The sequence below is a fragment of the Macaca nemestrina genome, chromosome 6 (assembly GCF_043159975.1).
Source record: "Macaca nemestrina isolate mMacNem1 chromosome 6, mMacNem.hap1, whole genome shotgun sequence".
Classification (NCBI taxonomy): domain Eukaryota; kingdom Metazoa; phylum Chordata; class Mammalia; order Primates; family Cercopithecidae; genus Macaca; species Macaca nemestrina.
Window position 1 is genome coordinate 146,832,660 of NC_092130.1, and position 20,890 is coordinate 146,853,549.

Sequence of the window (20,890 nt, forward strand, 5' to 3'; positions counted from 1 at the left end):
ATTATCTTAGCATCTTTGAAGAGAAAAGTTGCTTTGTAAACCTAAAGAAATATCAGATCAGCTTGTCTGGTCAAGCTCTTGTCTTTGACCAGAGCATATGTATCATTTTTTTTTTTAATTTTAATTTTAAAATTTTTTTAGTTTTAATTTTTTTTTCTTTTCATTGGGAACACAACACATGTATCATTTTGACTGATTTTCCTGTACTCAGCCTCCAAGAGGGCAGAGGTCATGTCTGTCTTGCTCATTGATGTATCTCAAGTGTCTAGCACAGTTCCTGGTGAAGGTAGGTGCTCCAACAATTTCTATTGATAAACAAATGGGTCAAGGACAACACACACACACACACACACACACACACACACACACACACACAGAATGAGAGAGAGAGAGAGAGAGAGTAGCTGGTACTTATGTTAACTGTCCAGGATTTAGTATGTACCTGCTGGGAATAGGTAGGAAGCATGAACCTAATCTGATACTTTCATTGCTATTTTTTTCAACATGTAGAAAAGAATCAGAACGACTTTCTCATGAACCCCATGGGAAGATGGGAGTTCTGTAGTCTGTCCTCCTTCAGAGGGAAGTAGCAAACAGCACATAACTAGCTCTCACGACTTGAGCTGTGCCAGCCCTGTGCTGAGCTTGCTAAGCCACACACTGATGCCTGCAGGCAGTTACAGGCAGATGGTAGGTGCAGAGTTTGATCTAGATGGACTCTCTTGAGTTTCCTTTCGTCCTTTAGATTTCTTGGTACTGACAGTTTCCCAGTTTCCCATTTTACCTATCATAGTTGTGGACTAAAGAAAATTTTTTACATATTTCTATATATTTGGACTTCTTCCAGGATGTGCCATTGTTCAAGTTGCATCATTAGTTATGAAATATGACATCTGTCTTCTAAAGCCATTTATTCTCCTGAGTTTGACAATACAGCCTGGCTTTGTGAGAAAGGAGCCAGCTGGATGACTTCCGGCCCTTCTTTGTAAAAGCTCGTCGTCTAATGTCGCAACAGATGTCCTCCAAACGCTCTGGCTTATGGCTTGCCCAATAGCCTGGTGATTGCTTCCAGGGGCCTCAAAGAGGCTGATTTTGGCAGCAGAGGTAAATACAGTCTGGATGTAGGTGTGGGAGGTGGTAAAATGGTAAAACTATCAGCCTTTATCATAGCACAGACAATTAGGTTTTGTTGGGGAGATTGTCTTTGAAGATAAAACCCTTGGCTTAAGCAGAAGCAGCAAAAGAAAAGCCTTTAATGAATTCCTACAGCCCTCTACTGGCCCTCATCATATCTGAGGCAGCAAATAGATAAAGTTTAAATATTTTTTTTCCATTGTCTTAATATTCTGTTAGGATAATTCCCCAGTGGCCCACTTTGCTTTCCTGGCATGTCCTGTTGTACTATTGTAACTTGCAGCTACAAGTACTTCAAAACAGTAGCTTTGGGACAAATAAGACAGATTTTCCTGTATTTTTTTTTTTACCTCCTTCCCTAAGATAAGAGAGTGCTAATAATTCTCTAAGTTATAGCATATGTCAAGGTTTTAAATTAACATATTAATAAAGGGACCAATGGGGAAGATATAAGAAGAGTTCTCCCAGGTTCTTGCAGGAAATGTGTGTGTGTGTGTGTGTGTGTGTGTGTGTGTGTGTGTGTGTGTGTGACTAGCAAAATAAAAAATGTTAGACTAAATATGAACCTGGTTCATCTTCTACAAGACAATAAAAGTATAACCCCTCTGTAATACTTTTGGAGTAATTTCCCTACCAGGCTACAAAAACCCTATTCATATCTGCAAACTACCTTACTTTTACAGGACTGCAAATCACTGTGCTTTATCAGTTATGAACTGTGGGTCAAATATCCTGTGACAACAAAGTACCATTTCTCAAGAAAGGAAACTAGTTGGAAACTGCTGTCACCTGGCCACTCAAAGAGTGATGCATTAAAGTTTAAGAAGGCTGCTCTAGGGGAATATTTTAAAAATCAAGCAGTTGCAATTTTTACACTTTCCATGTTTGAGATATATTTTACTTTCCTGATACTTGCCACATGCCACAATAGGGTCAGGGGTAAGCTCAGGTCTCAGCCCTCAGAATGATCCACTAGTTCTAATCACCAGTCCTAAAATGACTAAGTCTTTTCAGCAAGCTCCAGGCAGGCTGTCTTCAGCCAGTTCAGTGCAGTAGGTATCTTCTCCTGCTTCTAGGGGAGGCTCTGGAATTAGAGTTACTGTAGGAAGTCAGCAGGGAGCTCAGTTTGGGACCTGGTTCTGCCATGGTATGTACTAGGGCTTGACATGGATTATTTGCATTAATCCTCACTAAATTCAGATGAGGAGAGGCAGCACCACCCTCGTTTCTCAGAGAAGTGCCCAAGAGCATGTGACTAGAAAGCACAAAAATGGGAATGGAAATCAGGCACGATTCCAAATCCCTTCTTCCCTCTGTGTGGTCTTCCATCACAGAGCCACTAGAACTCATAGCTTTCTGATCTAATTCTTCCAATCTCCTTTTACCTCCAAAATTTTTTAATTCATTGATATATTGAACTCTTATAACCTTCATTGCTAATGAAGAGAAATCCTGTCAGATTTACTAATAATCGACATTATTTTGATACCATTAACTAGCATCAATAATCGACTCTTCGAAACTCCTTTGTACTCTGAGTACGCAGCTCTGAGTTCTAGCTTATCATTTATTACCATTTTGAAAGTAGCTTCTCCCATTATCTGCTTCTCCCACTTGAAACCACCTTCTGGGGAAAAAATGGGAAACTGTGTCTTGTTTATGTTTATATCCCCTGAAGTTAGTAGAGTCATTTACATATATTTAGTGCTTGATGCATGTTTATTGAACTAAACTAAACCAGTAGACATGCAACTGCATCAGGAAACTTCCCAATTATAGGACTCAATTGTCCAAATTAACCTCTAATATAAATCCATCATTATATGCGTATCCTTATTTTTTTTCCATAAAATAAAACTACCATTCCATTGCACAGTGGAGGATTTATTTCACATATCAATTCTTTCAAATGAGCAGGGTCTTCTGCTCTACATTCTTCCAACTGAGGCAACCAGTAATGCTCAGCTGAACAAAAATTTGAAGGATAGAGGCATAAGTGATAAGAGAATTGAATGGCAATATGAAACCCTTGATCTGTTTACAAATGATAGTTTCAAAAAAGGAATGTGTCTGTCATAGGGTTGACTTAGGTCAGGGGTTCTAAACTAAGGGCCACTTTTCAACCTCCTTCCCTCAGAGATATTTGGCAATATCTAGAGACATTTTTGTTGTCATAATGGGTTGAGGAGCAGACTTAATACATTCTTATTGGTTGATTGCCTGGCTTGATGCATGACTTCTGATACCTTCTGCATCTCCACAATTGAATAGTCATTGTCTAATAATAACCAGAGGCACCGCAAATCCCAGAACATTCTTCTGAATCAGTCATAGAGTATGGCTGTTTCAGGACCTTCTTTTTCTCTCAAATTCTGGGCACTTCACCGTCATCTGTCAATTTTCTGTTTATGTATATGCTCATCACACATAACTAGACCATAAATTTCTTGATTCCAGAGACTATATGTCTTACTTCACTGTGCCCCATGGGCCACAATTTCTTATAATTCTGCCTTAAAACACGTCAGCATTCAGGACATGCTAAGGATGATTTATTTTTGGAATGCAATGATTAGATTGTTGATCCTCCATAAATAGTCTCTATGTTAAATTGAAACTAACCAGAATATGAAGTGACCAAAATCGTCTACTCTTTCACTAATTTGAACAAACTAGGATTCATGGTACTTGGCATTCAGGTTTGTGTTCTTGAGGTCAGGGTTTATGTAACTTTAGATGTTTAGGATTAGAGAGGAACTCCTTTAGTTCTGTTTTCTTCCTTGATTCTCTAGCTTGTGAAGATATTGTACTTATCTGAGAAATAAAATAGAGACTTCACTCATACACACACAAAAAAAAATCAAAAACAAAAATGAAAGCTGATCTGTTCAGCTAGATAAATTGTGGTTGGTAGGCATGATGGGAGTTTGATGTTTAAAGAATTTTGACAGGAGGATCAGCCCTACATAAGTTTGTGACATATGTAGAGGATATGTCCGGCACTCAACTCTTTAATTCCCTTGACATCCTGTAGTATGTCCACTATCCCCTCCCCCACCATGCTATCTTCCCACCTTTATCAGAAGTCACTAATGTCTGCACCGGAAGGAACATCTGAGGAACAGTTACTACTTTGGTGCTGAGTAATTTCTTGCCCATACCAGGAACACGTGTATTTTAAAACAGAAACTCAAAAAAGGAATAACTAATAATTGGATTTTAAATATCAGATAATTAGGGTGGGATAGATTTTGAGGAGCCTTTCCTCAGTATCCCTCAAGTGACACTATGTTTAAGCCTGAGAAGATAAAACAAGCACCAAAAAGACCTCAGGTTGGAGTCCTGTGAAATGAGAATAGGAGTTTTAAAAATTCGTGTGTAAACTTTTGTTCTCATTATTTCCTGTTCCCAGCTATCAACTGGGAACAAGTACCTTTAGCTTCTAATAGAGGAAGAAAGACAGCTTTTGAGGGTGTTTGAACTTTGCAAGCTTACGTCATCCCAGGAAGCTTAATAATAGAGAAACTACAAGTCATTTAATTTTATTGCTGCCATAAATTGGTTTTCTTTGGGGCTTTTTCTGGTGAGAAATTTAAGTTCAAAAACAGTCTAGAGAATGCACTTTGGAAAGGTCACAGTATCTCTGATGGTAGCAATACTTAGTAAGTCCTTGCTATGTGTCTGGCCCTGAACACTTTCTATTTTCAAACCATGACCCTAAGAGTAGGTTACTCTTCTACTATTACCTCCATGTTCTGGGTGAGGAAGCCCAAGGTCTCACCAAGTAAATGCTAGAGCCAAAACTTGAATCCACATTGCCTGGCTGCGTGTTTTTCAGCCTCTTGCTGTATTGCTTTTCCAATCATCTCCAGGCTGCCTCTGCTGTCTTTAGGGAGTTTTCCCACTGAAGGGGAGTGTCTATGCATGAGGAAAATGAACAATAATTTGCTAAATATGCTAACACAGCTTTTTTTGCTTTCCAGGTTTCGGAGGTGCCCTGGGTTACCTTTCGGGTGCTATAGACTGGGCCCATCTGGAACTGGGAAGACTGCTGGGTACAGAATTCCAGGTCATGTTCTTCTTCTCTGCATTGGTGCTCACTTTGTGTTTTATTGTTCATCTGTGCAGTATCTCTGAAGCCCCACTTACAGATGTTGCAAAGGGCATTCCGCCACAGCAAACCCCTCAGGACCCTCCATTGTCATCAGATGGAATGTACGAGTATGGTTCTATCGAGAAAGTTAAAAATGGTTATGTAAATCGAAAGCTGGCAATGCAGGGAGCAAAAAACAAAAATCATGCTGAACAGGTAAAGATGCAACATTTTTTTCTTTACATGGGAAAAATATTCTTGCTCTTTGTTCTCTTCTTTTTTAAAAAAATTCTTTGTTTTGTGTGTTTGTTTGATGTGAAGAGTTTTGTGGAGTCTAACTGAATTCCCAAATTCCCAGTAGCTATCATCCCTTGGAATTAAAATTTTATATGTCAAAGAAAAATGTCTGCATTTTCCTCTGGTCATCCTGTATCTTACTCCTCTTAGAGCATCCAACCAAGGAAGATGAAGCCAATTGAGAAAGGTTAGGCCACAAGAGAAGGCTAAAATCATCCTTAGGCCAGAAGAAATATCCTCTTAGATTAGGATCATAAATTAGAAATTTTTTCCTCCAAATGGTAGCATCCTTGGGTTGGTGACTGAGTTGGGCATATTGAATTTACCTGTCATGAGTTGACTGGATATTTTAGTTCATTTTAAGTGAACTGCACAGAGAATTCATCAGCTTAAAATCTGAAATAAAACTCAACTAACTGCCAGAGAAATGAGACCACGTTCAGATGAAATGATCAGAGAAGAGACTAGAATGAAGCTGAGCAATATAGTAGCTAATAATCCCATGGGACTATTTAAATTAAAATAAAAATAAAATTAGAACTTCATTTCTTCAGTTGCTTTAGCTACGTTTCAAATGTTCAAAGGCCCCATAGGCTTATAGCTAAAATATAGGACGGTGCAGATGTAAGACATTCTCATCATTGTAGAAAGTTCTATTGGACAACACAGAGGAAGTAATTGCATTTACCTTCAAGCTAAAATTGAATGCTAAAACCTCAGGGATATAGAACAAAGGATTCCTTGATTGACAAAAGGTTGTAGAAGACTTAAGTTCAAATCTTGGTTCCTCTAGCTGCTGACCTGTGTTATTCATTCAATGAATCACAAATAACTACTTACTGTAGGGGAACCTAAAGATAAAGAGCGCAGTGCTTAAATCCTGGCTATACCATCTCTGGATTGCATGACTTTGGGCATTTACATTTCTGTTAAATGAGAAAATGATTCCATCTACCTACAAGGGTTTTGTGCAGGTCGCAGGGGCTAATCCATGTAAAGTTACTTAGAGTGTTTGCTACCACATAGTAAGCTGTTGGGTTTAGGTCTTGTTATTATGACCCGGACAGAACACTGAGTGCTTTAAACACAAACGGGGGACACAAATCTGGACTCCAACAACTTTCAGACAAGCTCAGTAAATCTCACCTTCCTGTGAGGTCAGCTTCTCTTGTTGATTTGGCCAGTCTATTTTCTAGGATTGTTAGGATGTTCAACTAAGAAAAAGCATGCAAAGACACTTTTTCAAACTTCACGTAAGTATATCAACACATTATAATCATTATTCATTTAACAAACAGCTTGGGGTACTGAGTATGTGCAAAGTGCTGTACTAGATATTTGGGGACCATAAAACTGACAAATGTCCAGTCTATATGCCCAAGAATTTATAGCCAAACAGGTGGAATAAGTCGTTTATATCATGACTCATAATCCATGATAGAACATGGTAAATTCTATAGAAACAATGTATCAGTTCAGATCTTTTAAAAAGGCACCAAGATAGGATTTGACATGTAAGAGATTCATTGGAGAAAACAGCATGAAAGATAAGGTGGAGAAAGTAGAAATAGGAAGGGAAAGTCTTCTTATCTTGATGTAAGTCAAACACCTGTGAAAGGAGAAAGGAAAGGAAAGAGGATAGGGTAGGAAGCCTCTCAGATGCAGTGAAGTTCCAAGAAAGCTTCACCCAGGCCAAATGGGAGTCCTCCAGCCAAAGTTGCTCCTTAGAGGAGTCCCAACCCTTGTAGGAACAGGCTAGCACTAATACCCGCTGTCTTGCTTAGTCACTATCTGGGAACAGCCAGGAAAAGGGTGACCTTGGGAGGAACAGGTACAGGAACAGAGTTCCTTGGCAGGAACAGGAGCAATGGATCCAGAAAGGCAGAATTCGGAGCTGTCGATCAACTGTGTTTTCTCCAGTAGGTGACACAAATGGCACATTTCCAAGGTGGCCACAAATGGCATAATAACAATTGCTTTTAGTTTTAAAGAGGGAAGGATTGTGCCTAAATAAATGGAGAGAGGGGTCATGGAGGTGATCGCCCCTGAGTTCTGCCTTGAATGATAGTTAGGATTTGAATAGATATTTTTGGGGAAAAATAATTCTGACAGAAGAGCATCAGCAAAGCCACAGATATTAAAAAAAATATTTTAAAAGCGTGAAGCATATTTGCAGAAAGTGTAAGTGGTACTGTAGATCATAGAGTTTGTAACTTTAGAACTAAAGTTAGGAAAGCAAATTGGAGACAGATTTTGGATGCTTTTGAATGCCAGCATAAGAACTAAAATTTTATTAGGTAGATGATGGAGGTCCATCAAAACTAGTTGGGCAGAGGACTCACTGATGTTAGCTTTTTTTTTTTTTTTTTTTTTGGTCTTTTTTGTTTTTGATATTAATCTGGCTGCTGACTACTGACTACAGGGAATAAAGAGGAGGGTGTATTTGGGTGAACAATAAGATTTCTTGGAATGGGTTGCACTGTGTGCATGGTTCATTCACTTGTACATTATTTTATTCATTCAATAGTTATTAGTTACCCCTGCCAGACCCAATGCTGAGCATCAGAAGACTGTAGTGAACACCAGAGCCCTTGTTCTACCCCATGGAGTTGTCACCTAGCAAAGCGTGCCTATGTGTTATTTTGTTTTCTTAATCAAAGTTTAATTTTTGAATAATTTTAGATTTACAAAAAAGTTGCAGATAGTAGAGAGAGTTCCTATCTATGCTTTACCAGCTTCTCTCTTATGTTAACGTCATAGACAACCATGTACATTTGTTAAAACTAAGAAATTAACACTGCTTCAGTACTGTTAGGTAAACAGCAGACTTATTTGAATTTCACCGTTTTTCTACTAATGTCCTTTTTTAAAAAAAGTATTTCCATAGGTTATGGGGGAACAGGTGGCGGTTGGTTACATGAGTAAGTTCTTTAGTGGTGATTTGTGAGATTTTGGTGCACCCATCACCTAAGCAGTACACACTGCACCCGATTTGTAATCTTTTATCCCTCATCCCCTTTCCACCCTTACCCCCTGAGTCCCCAACATCCATTGTGTCACTCTTATGCCTTTGCATCCTCATAGCTTAGCTCCCACTTTTGACTAAGAACATACAATGTTTGGTTTTCCATTCCTGAGTTACTTCACTTAGAATAATATTCTTCAATCTCATCTAGGTCACTGTGAATGCCATTAATTCATTCCTTTTATGGCTGAGTACTATTCCATCATATATATAAAAAATACTTGCACATTCATGTTTACAGCAGCACAGTTCGCAATTGCAAAAACGTGGAACCAACCTAAATACCCATCAATCAAAGAGTGAATAAAAAACTGTGGGCCGGGCGCAGTGGCTCAAGCCTGTAATCCCAGCACTTTGGGAGGCCGAGACGGGCGGATCACGAGGTCAGGAGATCGAGACCATCCTGGCTAACACGGTGAAACCCCGTCTCTACTAAAAAATACAAAAAAACTAGCCGGGCGACGTGGCGGGCGCCTGTAGTCCCAGCTACTCGGGAGGCTGAGGCAGGAGAATGGTCTAAACCCGGGAGGCGGAGCTTGCAGTGAGCTGAGATCCGGCCACTGCACCCCAGCCTGGGCGACAGAGCAAGACTCTGTCTCAAAAAAAAAAAAAAAAAAACTGTGATATATATATATGTATATATATGTGTGTGTGTGTATATATATACACACACATATATATGTCACAAGAATGGCAATAATACAAAAATAGATGTTGATGTGGATGCAGTGAACAGGGGACACTTCTACACTGCTGGTGGGGATGTAAACTTGTACAACCACTATGGAAAACAGTGTGGCAATTCCTTAAAGAACTGAAAGGTATCTCATTGTGGTTTTGATTTGCATTTCCCTGATGGCCATCTCACATCAGTCAGAATGGCAATCATTAAAAAGTCAGGAAACAACAGGTGCTGGAGAGGATTTGGAGAAGTAGGAACACTTTTACACTGTTGGTGGGACTGTAAACTAGTTCAGCCATTGTGGAGGACAGTGTGGCGTTTCCTCAAGGATCTAGAACTACAAATACCATTTGACCCAGCCATCCCATTACTGGGTATATACCCAAAGGATTACAAATCGTGCTCTATAAAAACACATGCACATGTATGTTTATTGCGGCACTATCCACAATAGCAAAGACTTGGAACAACCCAAATGCCCATCAATGATAGCCTGGATAAAGAAAATGTGGCACATATACACCATGGAATACTATGCAGTCATAAGAAAGGATGAGTTCATGTCCTTTGTAGGGACATGGATGAAGCTGGAAACCATCATTCTCAGCAAACTATTGCAAGAACAGAAAACCAAACACTGCATGTTCTCACCTGGGAATTGAACAATGAGAACACTTGGACACAGGAAGGGGAACATCACACACCAGGGCCTATTGTGGGGTGGGGGGTTGGGGGAGGGATAGCATTAGGAGATATACCTAATGTAAATGTCGAGTTAATGGGTGCAGCACACCAGCATGGCACACGTATACATATGTAACAAACCTGCACGTTGTGAACATGTACCCTAGAACTTAAAGTACAATAAAAAAAGAAAAAGAAAAAGAACTGAAAGTAGAACTACCATTTGATCCAGCTATCCCATTTCTGGTAATATCCTTTTTCTGATCCAATCTAGGATACCACATTACATTTAGCTAAGTGGTTTACAAAACTAAAAACTGTACTTTATTTTAATGGTATTTTAAGGATTTTTTTTTTTTGCTATGTATAGTCAGTAGAAGACCTAATTTTTTTGTATTCAGTTATGTATATGAATAAAAGCAATACATCTTAGCTGTTAGTTATAAAATTCTGTAAGTAGTTTTTCCTTGAGATCAAGCGCTTCCTCCAGTATTGTTTACTCTGTTCATTTGCTTAGCATTTTTCCAAAATAAATGCAAAAGTAAACTTCGACACTGCTTATGTTTGAATTGGCAAAATGGTTGAGTATGATCTGCTGAAAGAAGGCCTCATTCTATCACCATGACTGCCTTGGAATTGAGTTGCCACAGCACATCAACCTGCCTCTCCCCATGCCACTTGATAGGAGAATGCAGTTGAAGAGAGTAATCTATTCATCTGATTCCAACAGTAGCTCCTATTTTAGGATGAGTGCAGTGTTTTCCATAACTATAAGAGTGCAAGGAGGAACTATGAGGTCATTGGGATAAAGCCTTCATTTTATCTCGATCACACAAGTGGAGAAAATATGAGATTTTAGGTCTCCTAATGCCTGGACTCAACCCTCTTTCCTGACACCAGGCTGCTTGGTGGATAATACCTATACTCCTTGCCCCTCCTTCACCAACAAACCAGAACTCTAAGATTCCTAGTTGGACTGGAGCCCTTTGTGCATTTATGCAGGACAGCCAGAGAATCATGGAATATCTATATGATAAAATTCATGCAGTCATTAAAAATATATGTTTCTGAAGGTTTAATAAAAATGTATCAGGTAAAATATACATTACATACACAAAACAATCTTTATTTTGGGAGAAAACAAAGCTGTATACATAGAGGAAAAATGGAAAGGAAATAATACCAAAAATGAAAAGTCTGGATGATAGGCTCACAGGAAGCTCTAATTTTCTATTTTTAAATTCTGCAATACATCCAAAATTTCTATAATAGATAAAAAATAAGGAAAAAAGTAATCAAATAATGTGAAAGCAAAAATTTTAAAATAATGTGGTGGTTTGGGGAACAAAACAAGATGGAGTTTTACTAAAGATAAGTATATACGTGATAACAGATAACACCCTGATAGGTTATCTGCCTCTTTGATATCCCCTTAGATAGACTGGGACTCCTCCTCCAAGAGTTGCATAGACAGGGGTTGTCTCACCCATTCAGAGGCTACTGTGAGGATCAAATGAAATCAACTGAGTGGAAGCCTTTTGAAAGGCATGGAACTCCCACACGAGTACAAAAATAAATACAACATACTACGAACTTTCTAGTAGGGGCCACATAAAAAATGTTGCAGGCTCTGAATGATTTCATTATTTGGTTTAAAAAACAAATTGAGACCAATGCAGTGGCTCATTCCTGTAGTCCCAGCAACTCATGAGGCCGAGGTGGGAGGATGCATTGAGCCCAAGTGTTTGATGCTGCAGTGAGCTGTGATCATGCCACTGCACACTTATCGGAGCAACAGAGTGAGACCCCACCTCTAAAAATATAAATAAATAAGCAAATAAAATAAGACAAAAAGATAAAGTAAGAATAAAGCACAGAGTAATACATCTTACTCTCAAAGCCATGGATTCGCACTTCTCTTCCAAATGTGTGCCCTGGGAGGTCTCCAGTCAAGCAAAAGAAGTCTGCATGTTTCCAGGGTCAGGGCCAAGGCTGCAGGGCTGTTATTGCTTGCCAAAGACATTGCTTTCCAAAATAAGGGTGGCTGTGTAATTTAAGAACAATTTTTTTTTTTTTTAATGGCAAGAGGGCTGAATTATTTCACAAGTTTAAACCAGATCTCATAAAATCTATCTCCAATTCCTCCATGCCATCAGTTGCTCCCTTTAACATTTAAATAGTCTCCTTTTGAGGGCACATTTGTGAAGTTTTCTTTCTCCCTGATAGACTCTGTACCTTTTTTGCTTGTAAATTCATCACCACCCAGTCTACAGCTGACAGTGGTACAAAATAAATGCAGTAAAACAACTCCCAAGGTTTCAGAATAATTAAAAGGGTTTTACAAGGGAATTGATGAGTCAGGAATAATATGCCAGCTGAGTTTTTATTCTGAGTTACAATATACAAAGGGGCTTTGAATATTTACAGTCCCAGCTTTTACAGAAACACTAGGCGCATTTTGAAAGCTCATATTTATTTTTAGAAGAAAGGACAAATTAGGCTAACAATGAAAGCAGGCTGAAAATTATGTATAAGTCAGAAGCATATATTAATATTTAGAATGAGGCTGAATACTTGTTGGCCAGATTCACTTTCTCAGTTTTGCATTTTTGGAAAGAGAGGAAGGAAAGTGAAGACAAATCATCTAGTTGGAGGCATGAAAACCAGGCTGTTGTTTCTTGGGCTATGTTGTTAGCTGCTTCTTTCTGTGGTTGAGGAAAAAGTAGTAATTCTGAACTTCATTTCTGTTATAATCATTTATTTTTACAGGTACCATATTCTACTTGCAGAAAAACAGTTATTTTCCTTCAATCCAGGGACATGCCTGTAGTGTTTAACACTTATTATCAGAAAATGACTATAGTTATGGTCAGCGGGCTAGATACTGCAAGACTGATGAATTTGAAAAAATCAACTTACACAACAGACCTAAAATGGGTGAATATAATTTTCCACAACAAAGAAGTAAAATGCATGATTATATAAGGTTAAGAAGTATAAAAAATATGCTGTTACAGTTAAAATAGAAAATCTCAGTAGACTGTCTTATAAACTAGCCAGTACTCAATGTCATGATTCAGAATAAATAAAAATATGACAAGAAAGACCCATTACCAAATTTCATCTGATGTTTATGGTATCAGTGTCTTCAGGGAAGCTAATCACTTAATATTCCCAAGGTTTCTTTCTTCTCTTATATGACAAGATGCTAAAGGCTATTATCATTCTTGGTATTTCAAAACAATTGTATCAATAGTTTAAAGTTTCTCATGGTCTCCATGTTTCTGAAACCAAAAAAACTATAGCTTCTGGTTTTAACCTAATTTAAATCTAAATTAAATAATCAGGGGCCTATATATTCATTTTTTACATATATGTGTGTGGAATGGGCCTTCCTAAAGTCAATGGAAAAATCAAATGAGAAGATAAAACTTAAAAAGAATAAACTTTACTTCTTAATATAAGCTCCATTGAGTTCATTGCTTTCTTTTGTAAGCAATGATACCAGGCATTTAGCCCATCCCTAAAGAACTGGGGGTCCTGGAGATTTAGCCATGTCAATGCAGTCTTTTTTACATTATTAACTGAAAAATCATGGGTGCCCTTCATAGATTTTTTAAGATTATGAAACAGAAGTCAGAAGGAGCTAAATCAGGACTGTAGAGTTGATGCCTAAAGATATTCCATCAAAACTATCACAACATTGCCCTTGTTTGATGAGAGGAATGAGCAGGAGCATTGTTACGGTGGACAAAGACTTTCTGGCGAAGCTTTTATGGGTGTTTTTCTGCTAAAGCTTTGGCTAACTTTCTCAAGACACTCTCATAGTAAGTAGATAGTATCAATCTTTGGCCTTTCAGAAAGTCAACAAGCAAAATGCCTGAGCCTCCCCAAAAAACTGTTGTCATGGTCTTTTCTCTTGACCTGTCTGCTTTTGCTTTGACTGGACGATTTCTATCTCTTGGTAGCCATTGCTTTGATTGTGCTTTGTTTTCAGGATCATACTGATAAAGCCATGTTTCATCTCCTGTTACAACTTTTTGAAGAAAAGTTTCAGGATCTTGATCCTACATGTTTAAAATTTTCACTGAAAGCTCTGCTCTTGTCTGAAGTTGATCTGGGCACGATACTTTTGGTACTCATTGAGTGGAAGGTTTGATGAACCTTAACTTTTCAGTCACAATTATGTAAACTGAACCAACTGAGATGTCTATGGTGTTGACTATTGTTTCTGCCAGTAATTGTCAGTCCTTTTCAATTAGGGCATAAACAAGATTAACTTTTTTATTTGCAAATTGATGTGGATGGTCCGCCCCTGAGGACTTCATCTTTAACACTATCTGGTTCCTTCCTAAAATGAGTTATCCATTTGTAAACCGCTGATTTCTTTGGGACATTGTCTTCATAAACTTAAAAAAAAATATGTGATTTCACCATTCTTCCACCAAAGCTTCACCATAAGTGATGTTTATTCCAGCTTCAATTTTGGTAGAATTCACGTGGCTCTGTTAGGGGCTGTTTTCAAACTGATGTCTTATCCTTCTTGGTGCCTCAAACTAAATCTTCTTCAGACATACTATAGCAAGTTAGTATGAGTTTATTTTGCTTCAAAAATTTTTTTGAAATCCATAGATAATTTTTTCATAGTATGCATTTTCCGTTAACATATTGAAGACCCCTCGTGTGTGTGTGTGCGCGCGCGTGTGTGTGTGCGCGCGCGCGCATGTGTGTGTGTGTATAAATATATATATTTGAGTTCTACATTGTTCTTACTTCTAACTCAATTAGGGCTCATTAACACATTTCTGCTATCATTAGAATCCAGAGAAATAACCCGGGTGGAGACAGCTGGCTAAGAACAGGGAGCTGACTGGCTCTCTGTATTAATGCTCTAGTAAATAAAAAATTTTCACAAACTTAGCTGCTTAAAACAACATCAGTTTATTATCTCACAGTTCCGTAGATCAGAGGCCTGGGTGAGCTGCACTAGGTTTTCTGCACAAGGTCTTACAAGTGTGAAGTCGAAGTGTTAGCAGAGCTGTATTCTCATTTGGAAGCTCAGTGGGAGAAGCCTGCCTCTAAGCACATTCAGGATGTTGGCAGAATGCAGTTCCCTGTGGTTTTAGGACTGAGGTCCCTGCTTTCTTGTGGACTGTTGGCCTGGAGTTGTTCTCAGCCCCTAAATGTCACTCTCAGGTCCTTTTCATGTGGCTTCCTCCACCTTCAAAGCAGGCATTTCTTATGCTTTGAGTTGCTCTGACTTTCCCTTCTACTACCAACTGGAGAAAATTCTGTACTTTTCAAGGGATCATGGGATTTGGTTAGGATCACCCAGATAATCTCCCTTTCAATTAACTTAAGGTCAGCTGACTAGTTACCTTAATTATTAATATATCTGCAAATCCCTTTGCCATGTAACAGCACATAATCACAGAGATGACATTAGGGGACCAAGATCATGACAGACATCTTGGATTTGCCTACTGTGCTCTCATAGTTAAGAGACCCAAGAATTATAATCATCTAAGAGCTGGCTTATGACTGTGAGCTTTGTCCTTGTGTAGCAGTTCTGTCATTCAGAGATAGGATGCTCAATGTCTCCTACACCTTGGCCTGAAGCTAGCGTCATTCTCATTCTCTTTGCCTTTGGGTCCAAAGCCTCATTCTGGGCCTGAAACTGCTAAGCCGTCACTCACGGTTAACAGAATACCTCCTGTGAGTCTACTCCAGGGAAACCTAGTTCCATGTCCAGGAAAAGTGACACTTCGTGTGATGGCTGACTGACAAATACATAATATGGCTGTGCGCTCTGGCTCCCTTAGCAGGCTGAGTTTCTGCAGTGAAGGTCACACCTCTGTTTCATGTTTTATTTCAGACTTGCAGGGAAATGACATTAAAGTCACTGCTGAGAGCACTGGTGAGCATGCCTTCTCACTACCGCTACCTTTGCATCAGCCACCTCATTGGATGGACGGCCTTCCTGTCCAACATGCTTTTCTTCACAGATTTCATGGGCCAGGTAATGAACGTGTCTGTGCACACACTCACTGTTACACATCATTTACTCCATTAATACCTGTTGAGGTTCTTCTGGGTTATCCTCTAAGATTGGCACAGTAAGAATGTAGGAAAGAGTACCATCAAGAAGCTGGCTTACAGACAGGTCTAGAAACATGCCACTATACCCTGGACAACTAGAGCACACTACAAAGCCTGCCAGTATTTAATCAAATGCAACAAATAGGGCAAATTGATGTGAGCCGTACCAATCACGGCAGGCTTCAAGAAGGAGGGGCAGGGCTCAGGCTGGGCATGGTGGATCATGCCTGTAATCTCAGTACTTTCGGAGTCCAAGGTGGAAGAATCATTTGAGGCCAGGAGTTTAAGCATGCAGTGACCTATGATTGTGCTGCTGTACTCCACTGTGAGTGACAGAGCAAGACCCTGTGTCTTAAAAAATAAAATATAATAATAAATACAAATAAAAAGGTGCAGTATGGTCTGGGCCTTGAAGGGTTAGTAGGAGTTAGAGGAGTATGAGAGAGGGAGAAAACATTCCAAGCAGGAACAGGAATGGCCCATGTGGAGGTGAGTCAGAAGCCGATTGACTGTAGCAGAAGATGAGTGGTGGGATTACCTAAGTAAGGTGGGACCAGCTGTCAGATGGAAGGAGGAATGTTAAGGATGCGAGAGAGTGTTGCTGAGACCTGATGCAGCAAGCATTAGATTTCTGATAGGTCCTTGACTGAAGATGTGATAGGATGGAAGGGGCGACTTGGTCATGACAGCATCAGCTCTGTACTCTAGAAAGGGTCCCTCAGGCAGGGACATTTGCTCCCCAGGGGTGGAGAAGCAGAGTGCATGAGAATGGGTTCTTACTACATTGCATTTGTACCTCAACAGCCTCCAACCTCTCTTTCAGATTGTGTACGGTGGGGATCCCTATAGTGCCCACAACTCCACAGAGTTTCTCATCTACGAAAGAGGAGTCGAGGTTGGATGTTGGGGCTTGTGCATCAACTCCGTGTTTTCCTCACTTTATTCTTGTAAGGCTCTCTCTCTCCTAAGGATGTCTTCTAAAAGTTTCTGGTCTAGCACAACTTGGATTTGATATTTCTATGTGTATTCTCTACTGTTTAAAATACCAGATTCTTAATAAATCTATGGACGTCAGGGAAAACTATTACCTTAGAAAGGACCATAGGAAGCATCCTTTTATCATCATGAATTCTAGGGGTCATTTTCCTCACTGATTACTTTGCACTTGGAATCAGTGGGTTCCTGATCAAGTTTCTCTGGGAAATAAAAGGGAATCTTTACAAGATGAAGTGTTGGATGGATGAGTCCCAGCAGGTTCATGTTCTACTGGAGCAAGATCGTTGGTGGCATTTCATAGACAGGCATATCAGATTTGTAGATGACACAGAAGAGAAGCGATGTTAACATGACAGGTGACAAAGTCAGCATGCAAATGACCTTAGCTCAGATGTGTAGCTGGGTAGGTTATAGGAGCACCACACCAGGATTGGGGACATCTGGCTTTCCTTCCCAGGTGCCAGCTTTTCTGAGCCTCTTAACCTCCACTCACCTAAGTTGCAGCTATAAAGACACTGAACAAAGGGATTTCTGCTACTGTCTTTGCATAAGTCCAAGTGGCTGGGCTACAACTCCACGGCATCTCATAGGCTGCATTGTACTTGTTACTGTGTGTGGATATCTCCAAGTTCTGTATACATTGAATTAAGTGAAAAGTCTGGCCTGAAAAACACATGCAGTTCTCCTAATTATAAAGAGCTCTTCTTCTGCAAGATTGTAAGAATAACTGACCCCCAACTCAGGGCTCTGGGCTTTGGACAGGTCCAGGGGACAGCAAGGATATGGCCTGGGTGAAGGAAGTGAGAAGAGATGGGGAGAATCCCTGTTACCATTCTCAGGGGGACTCACTCTGTCACCGTCAGCCTGCTTCTTGTGGGGAGAAAGGGCGGATGTATGTGAAGGCCCCTTCCCCTTCCGTTTACCCAGCCATAGCACAGCAGGAAACCTGCCTCAAGATCTCTTAAACAGTGAGCACAATTGGGAAAAGGGGACCTCATATAAACATGCAAGAAGTTGATGAGCCCAATAATCACATAACCACAACCTTCATTATGTTAAAATTTATGATACTCAAATAGTAGTGCTTAAAGCTTACATTTATTTAGCAAACTCTTTTCTTCCTCTTGGAGTATGCAAACTAAGAAAAATTCCAGGAGGAAGATTTCAAGCACTTAAAATAGAATGAAAGAATGCTAGACTAAAAGGGTTTGGTAAATTTTCCATCTTACGTCCTTCATGATTTCAAGGACTGAGGGGACTATTTACTACTACCCTCATTCTTTTTTTTTTTTTGGTCTGTTTTTCTTCTTTTTTTAAGACAAAGTCTTACTCTGCCACCTGGGCTGGAGTGTATGGTGTGATCATGGCTCACTGAAGCCTCAACCTTCTGGGCTCAAGCAAGTCCCAGCCCTCTGAGTACCCAGGACCACAAGCACATGCCACTGTGCCTGGCTTATTAACTTAATTTTTTTTTTTTTTTTTTTTTTTTTTTTGGAGAGACAAGGTCTACATTGCCCAGGCTAGTCTCGATATCCTGGACTCAAGTGATCCTCCACCTCAGCCTCCCAAAGTGCTGGGATTACAGGCATGAGGCACTACATCCAGCCCTACCTTCATCTTTGTAATTTTTTTTTTTTGACACACAAAAAAATGTGTCAATCTAAACTTCTTTTTCCTCAAGGAATCCCTACTAGATTACATTCCATCAGTCTTGTCTACATAAATTTTATGCCATTTGAAACTTTAAAGCATGTTATTTTTAGGTCACTTCTAGTTAAAAGGCTTTCTAGTTACAAAAGAAATTATTAGTTGAATAGTTTTCCAGAGTTGTATTAATGTATAAATCTATTGGATCCCTACCATTGTAAATTCAAATCAACATTTTATTTATAAAATACCAGCCAACTCTGCTCAAGGATTTTAGGGGCTCTCCATACCCAAAGGATAAAGTCAAATTCCTGAGCTTTTCACAGTTCGGCCTAGTTCATACTTTGCCCTCTTTCATTCCCATGTCAATTAACTACTGTCAGTGACCCACTATGCAGACTTTCTCATTTCTGTGTATTTGCTGCTGCTTTTAGTTTCTTCTACCTGAACTGCTCTTCCTACTTCCCCAACTAGAGAACTTCCAATAATGGTTTTAAACCCAACTTAAATATTACTTCCTCAGTGAAATCATTCAAGTTTTCTTCTCCCTGCACCTCAACCCACTCTGGGCAGAATCAATCCTTTCCTCTCCTTCCAGAGCTCATGATATTACCCTCTATTTTGGACTCATCACATAACATCAGGAGCAGATTCAGTTTCTATCCATGTGGAGGTTGGCAGGACAATCTGGCTGCTAAGGTGGAGAAAGATGATAGGGACTTGTTTCCAAGCTCCTTTTGTAGACAGTAGGTACACGTATACCAATTAGAGTAACAACTCTAGGTACTAAGACATGGCCAATTGTTCATACCATAATATACATTACTAGTCATAGCTGGTGCTTAAATCTATAATTTCCCCCCAGTCCTGAAGAGAGGCATTGTGTGATGATATGACTACCACTGGGTATCAGAACCACCAGAGGGCAATGCAAGCTTGGCCCTGAAGTTCATTTGATTATCTTTGTGAATAAAGTATTCTTTGCCAGACTTTCAGTCTTTGTATTGAAGTTATTTATGTTTCCAAGTACCTCTTTATCCTACTTTGCCTTCTCCTCTGCTGGCATACACACTTGGATAAGAGCATTTCCCTAATGGGTGTTGATGGTATCTTTTAGGTATTGAGACACCTTAGATTACATTTTCTATATAAATATAATTATTAAGCAAGCAGAAACTTATCTAGCTTTATTCTCATTTTTTTATTCTCAACCTTAACAACAGTCCTCCAGGCGTGGTATAAGTTTAATAGAGGAAGCAATGTTGCCCACTTGTCATTGTCAGAGCTTTGTCTTCAATCAATGTGAGATAGTGTTTAGTTTTATAATTGATTCGAATGTACTGCAAACAAGGTTGCTTGTCTACAAGCTGTAAGTCCAATAATTATATGAATAGATATGGAAAGTTTCATTCTTGAATAGCCACATTTCAAGTATCTGTTATTTATCCCCTGATTCTTGTGTTCCAGGAGAATGGCGCAGGGGAGAGATGAGGAATGTGTGAATTAAAAACAACCGATTAAGAAAGGAAGATAAAAGCAATTTAGGGATTTTTCTTGCCATTGTGGAAAACCTTGTAAAATGTTTTAAAGCAGAATTTTTCACTTTTAAAAATTAGCTCTACCACTATACTGATACAAGCAAGCCAAGCTGACCTGCTAGAAGAGAAATCCAGTTAAGAGTCAGCTATCTCCAGCTCAGCCTGTCTTTGTTGCAATAGCCATAGCCACATTAATTGCATGTTTTCTACATGCTAGGCATTAGGCTGGGTGATTTCATGGACACTTCATCGCACTTGATCCTGGCAACAACTCCAAAAGATGGTTTTATTATTCCCAGTTTTCAGATGAGGAAGCTGGGGTTTTGAGAAGTCAAGGAACTTGCTTACGAAGAGTTAGGGAGCCAGCAATGAGGAAATGCTGGGTGCTGTGGGAGCCCCTTACCAGCCTGGGAAGGATTGGCAAGTCAGGGAAAGTGTCTTCAGATAATTGCACATCCTTTACCTCCTTCTCAGGTGTGCAGAGTCCATTCAGGTGGGGGCTTAGATCATTCTGTAAATTTTGGTTGTTTCAATTTTCCCCAACCTGACATTGGGTCATAGGGCCAAGATAGGCCTGTGTTATTATTTTGGTCCTATGGAGCCGCAGCCCAACTGATTCAGAATAACCCACACTTTTCTTGCAGCCCCAGGTTCCCATAGTTAGGTCAGCTTTTCTACCACCTTTCTGACTTCTT

General features: G+C 39.5%; 1 protein-coding gene across 1 annotated transcript in view; it reads left to right on the forward strand.

The window, feature by feature from the left end:
* Positions 1 to 20,890, forward strand: part of LOC105473046 (solute carrier family 45 member 2) — a 40,438-nt gene that overhangs the window by 16,491 nt on the left and 3,057 nt on the right. The window contains exons 3-5 of the mRNA XM_011726621.2: positions 5,118 to 5,443; positions 15,791 to 15,934; positions 16,838 to 16,961. Of these exons, the coding sequence (XP_011724923.2) occupies positions 5,118 to 5,443; positions 15,791 to 15,934; positions 16,838 to 16,961 (594 nt within the window). The remainder of the gene's footprint in view (positions 1 to 5,117; positions 5,444 to 15,790; positions 15,935 to 16,837; positions 16,962 to 20,890) is intronic.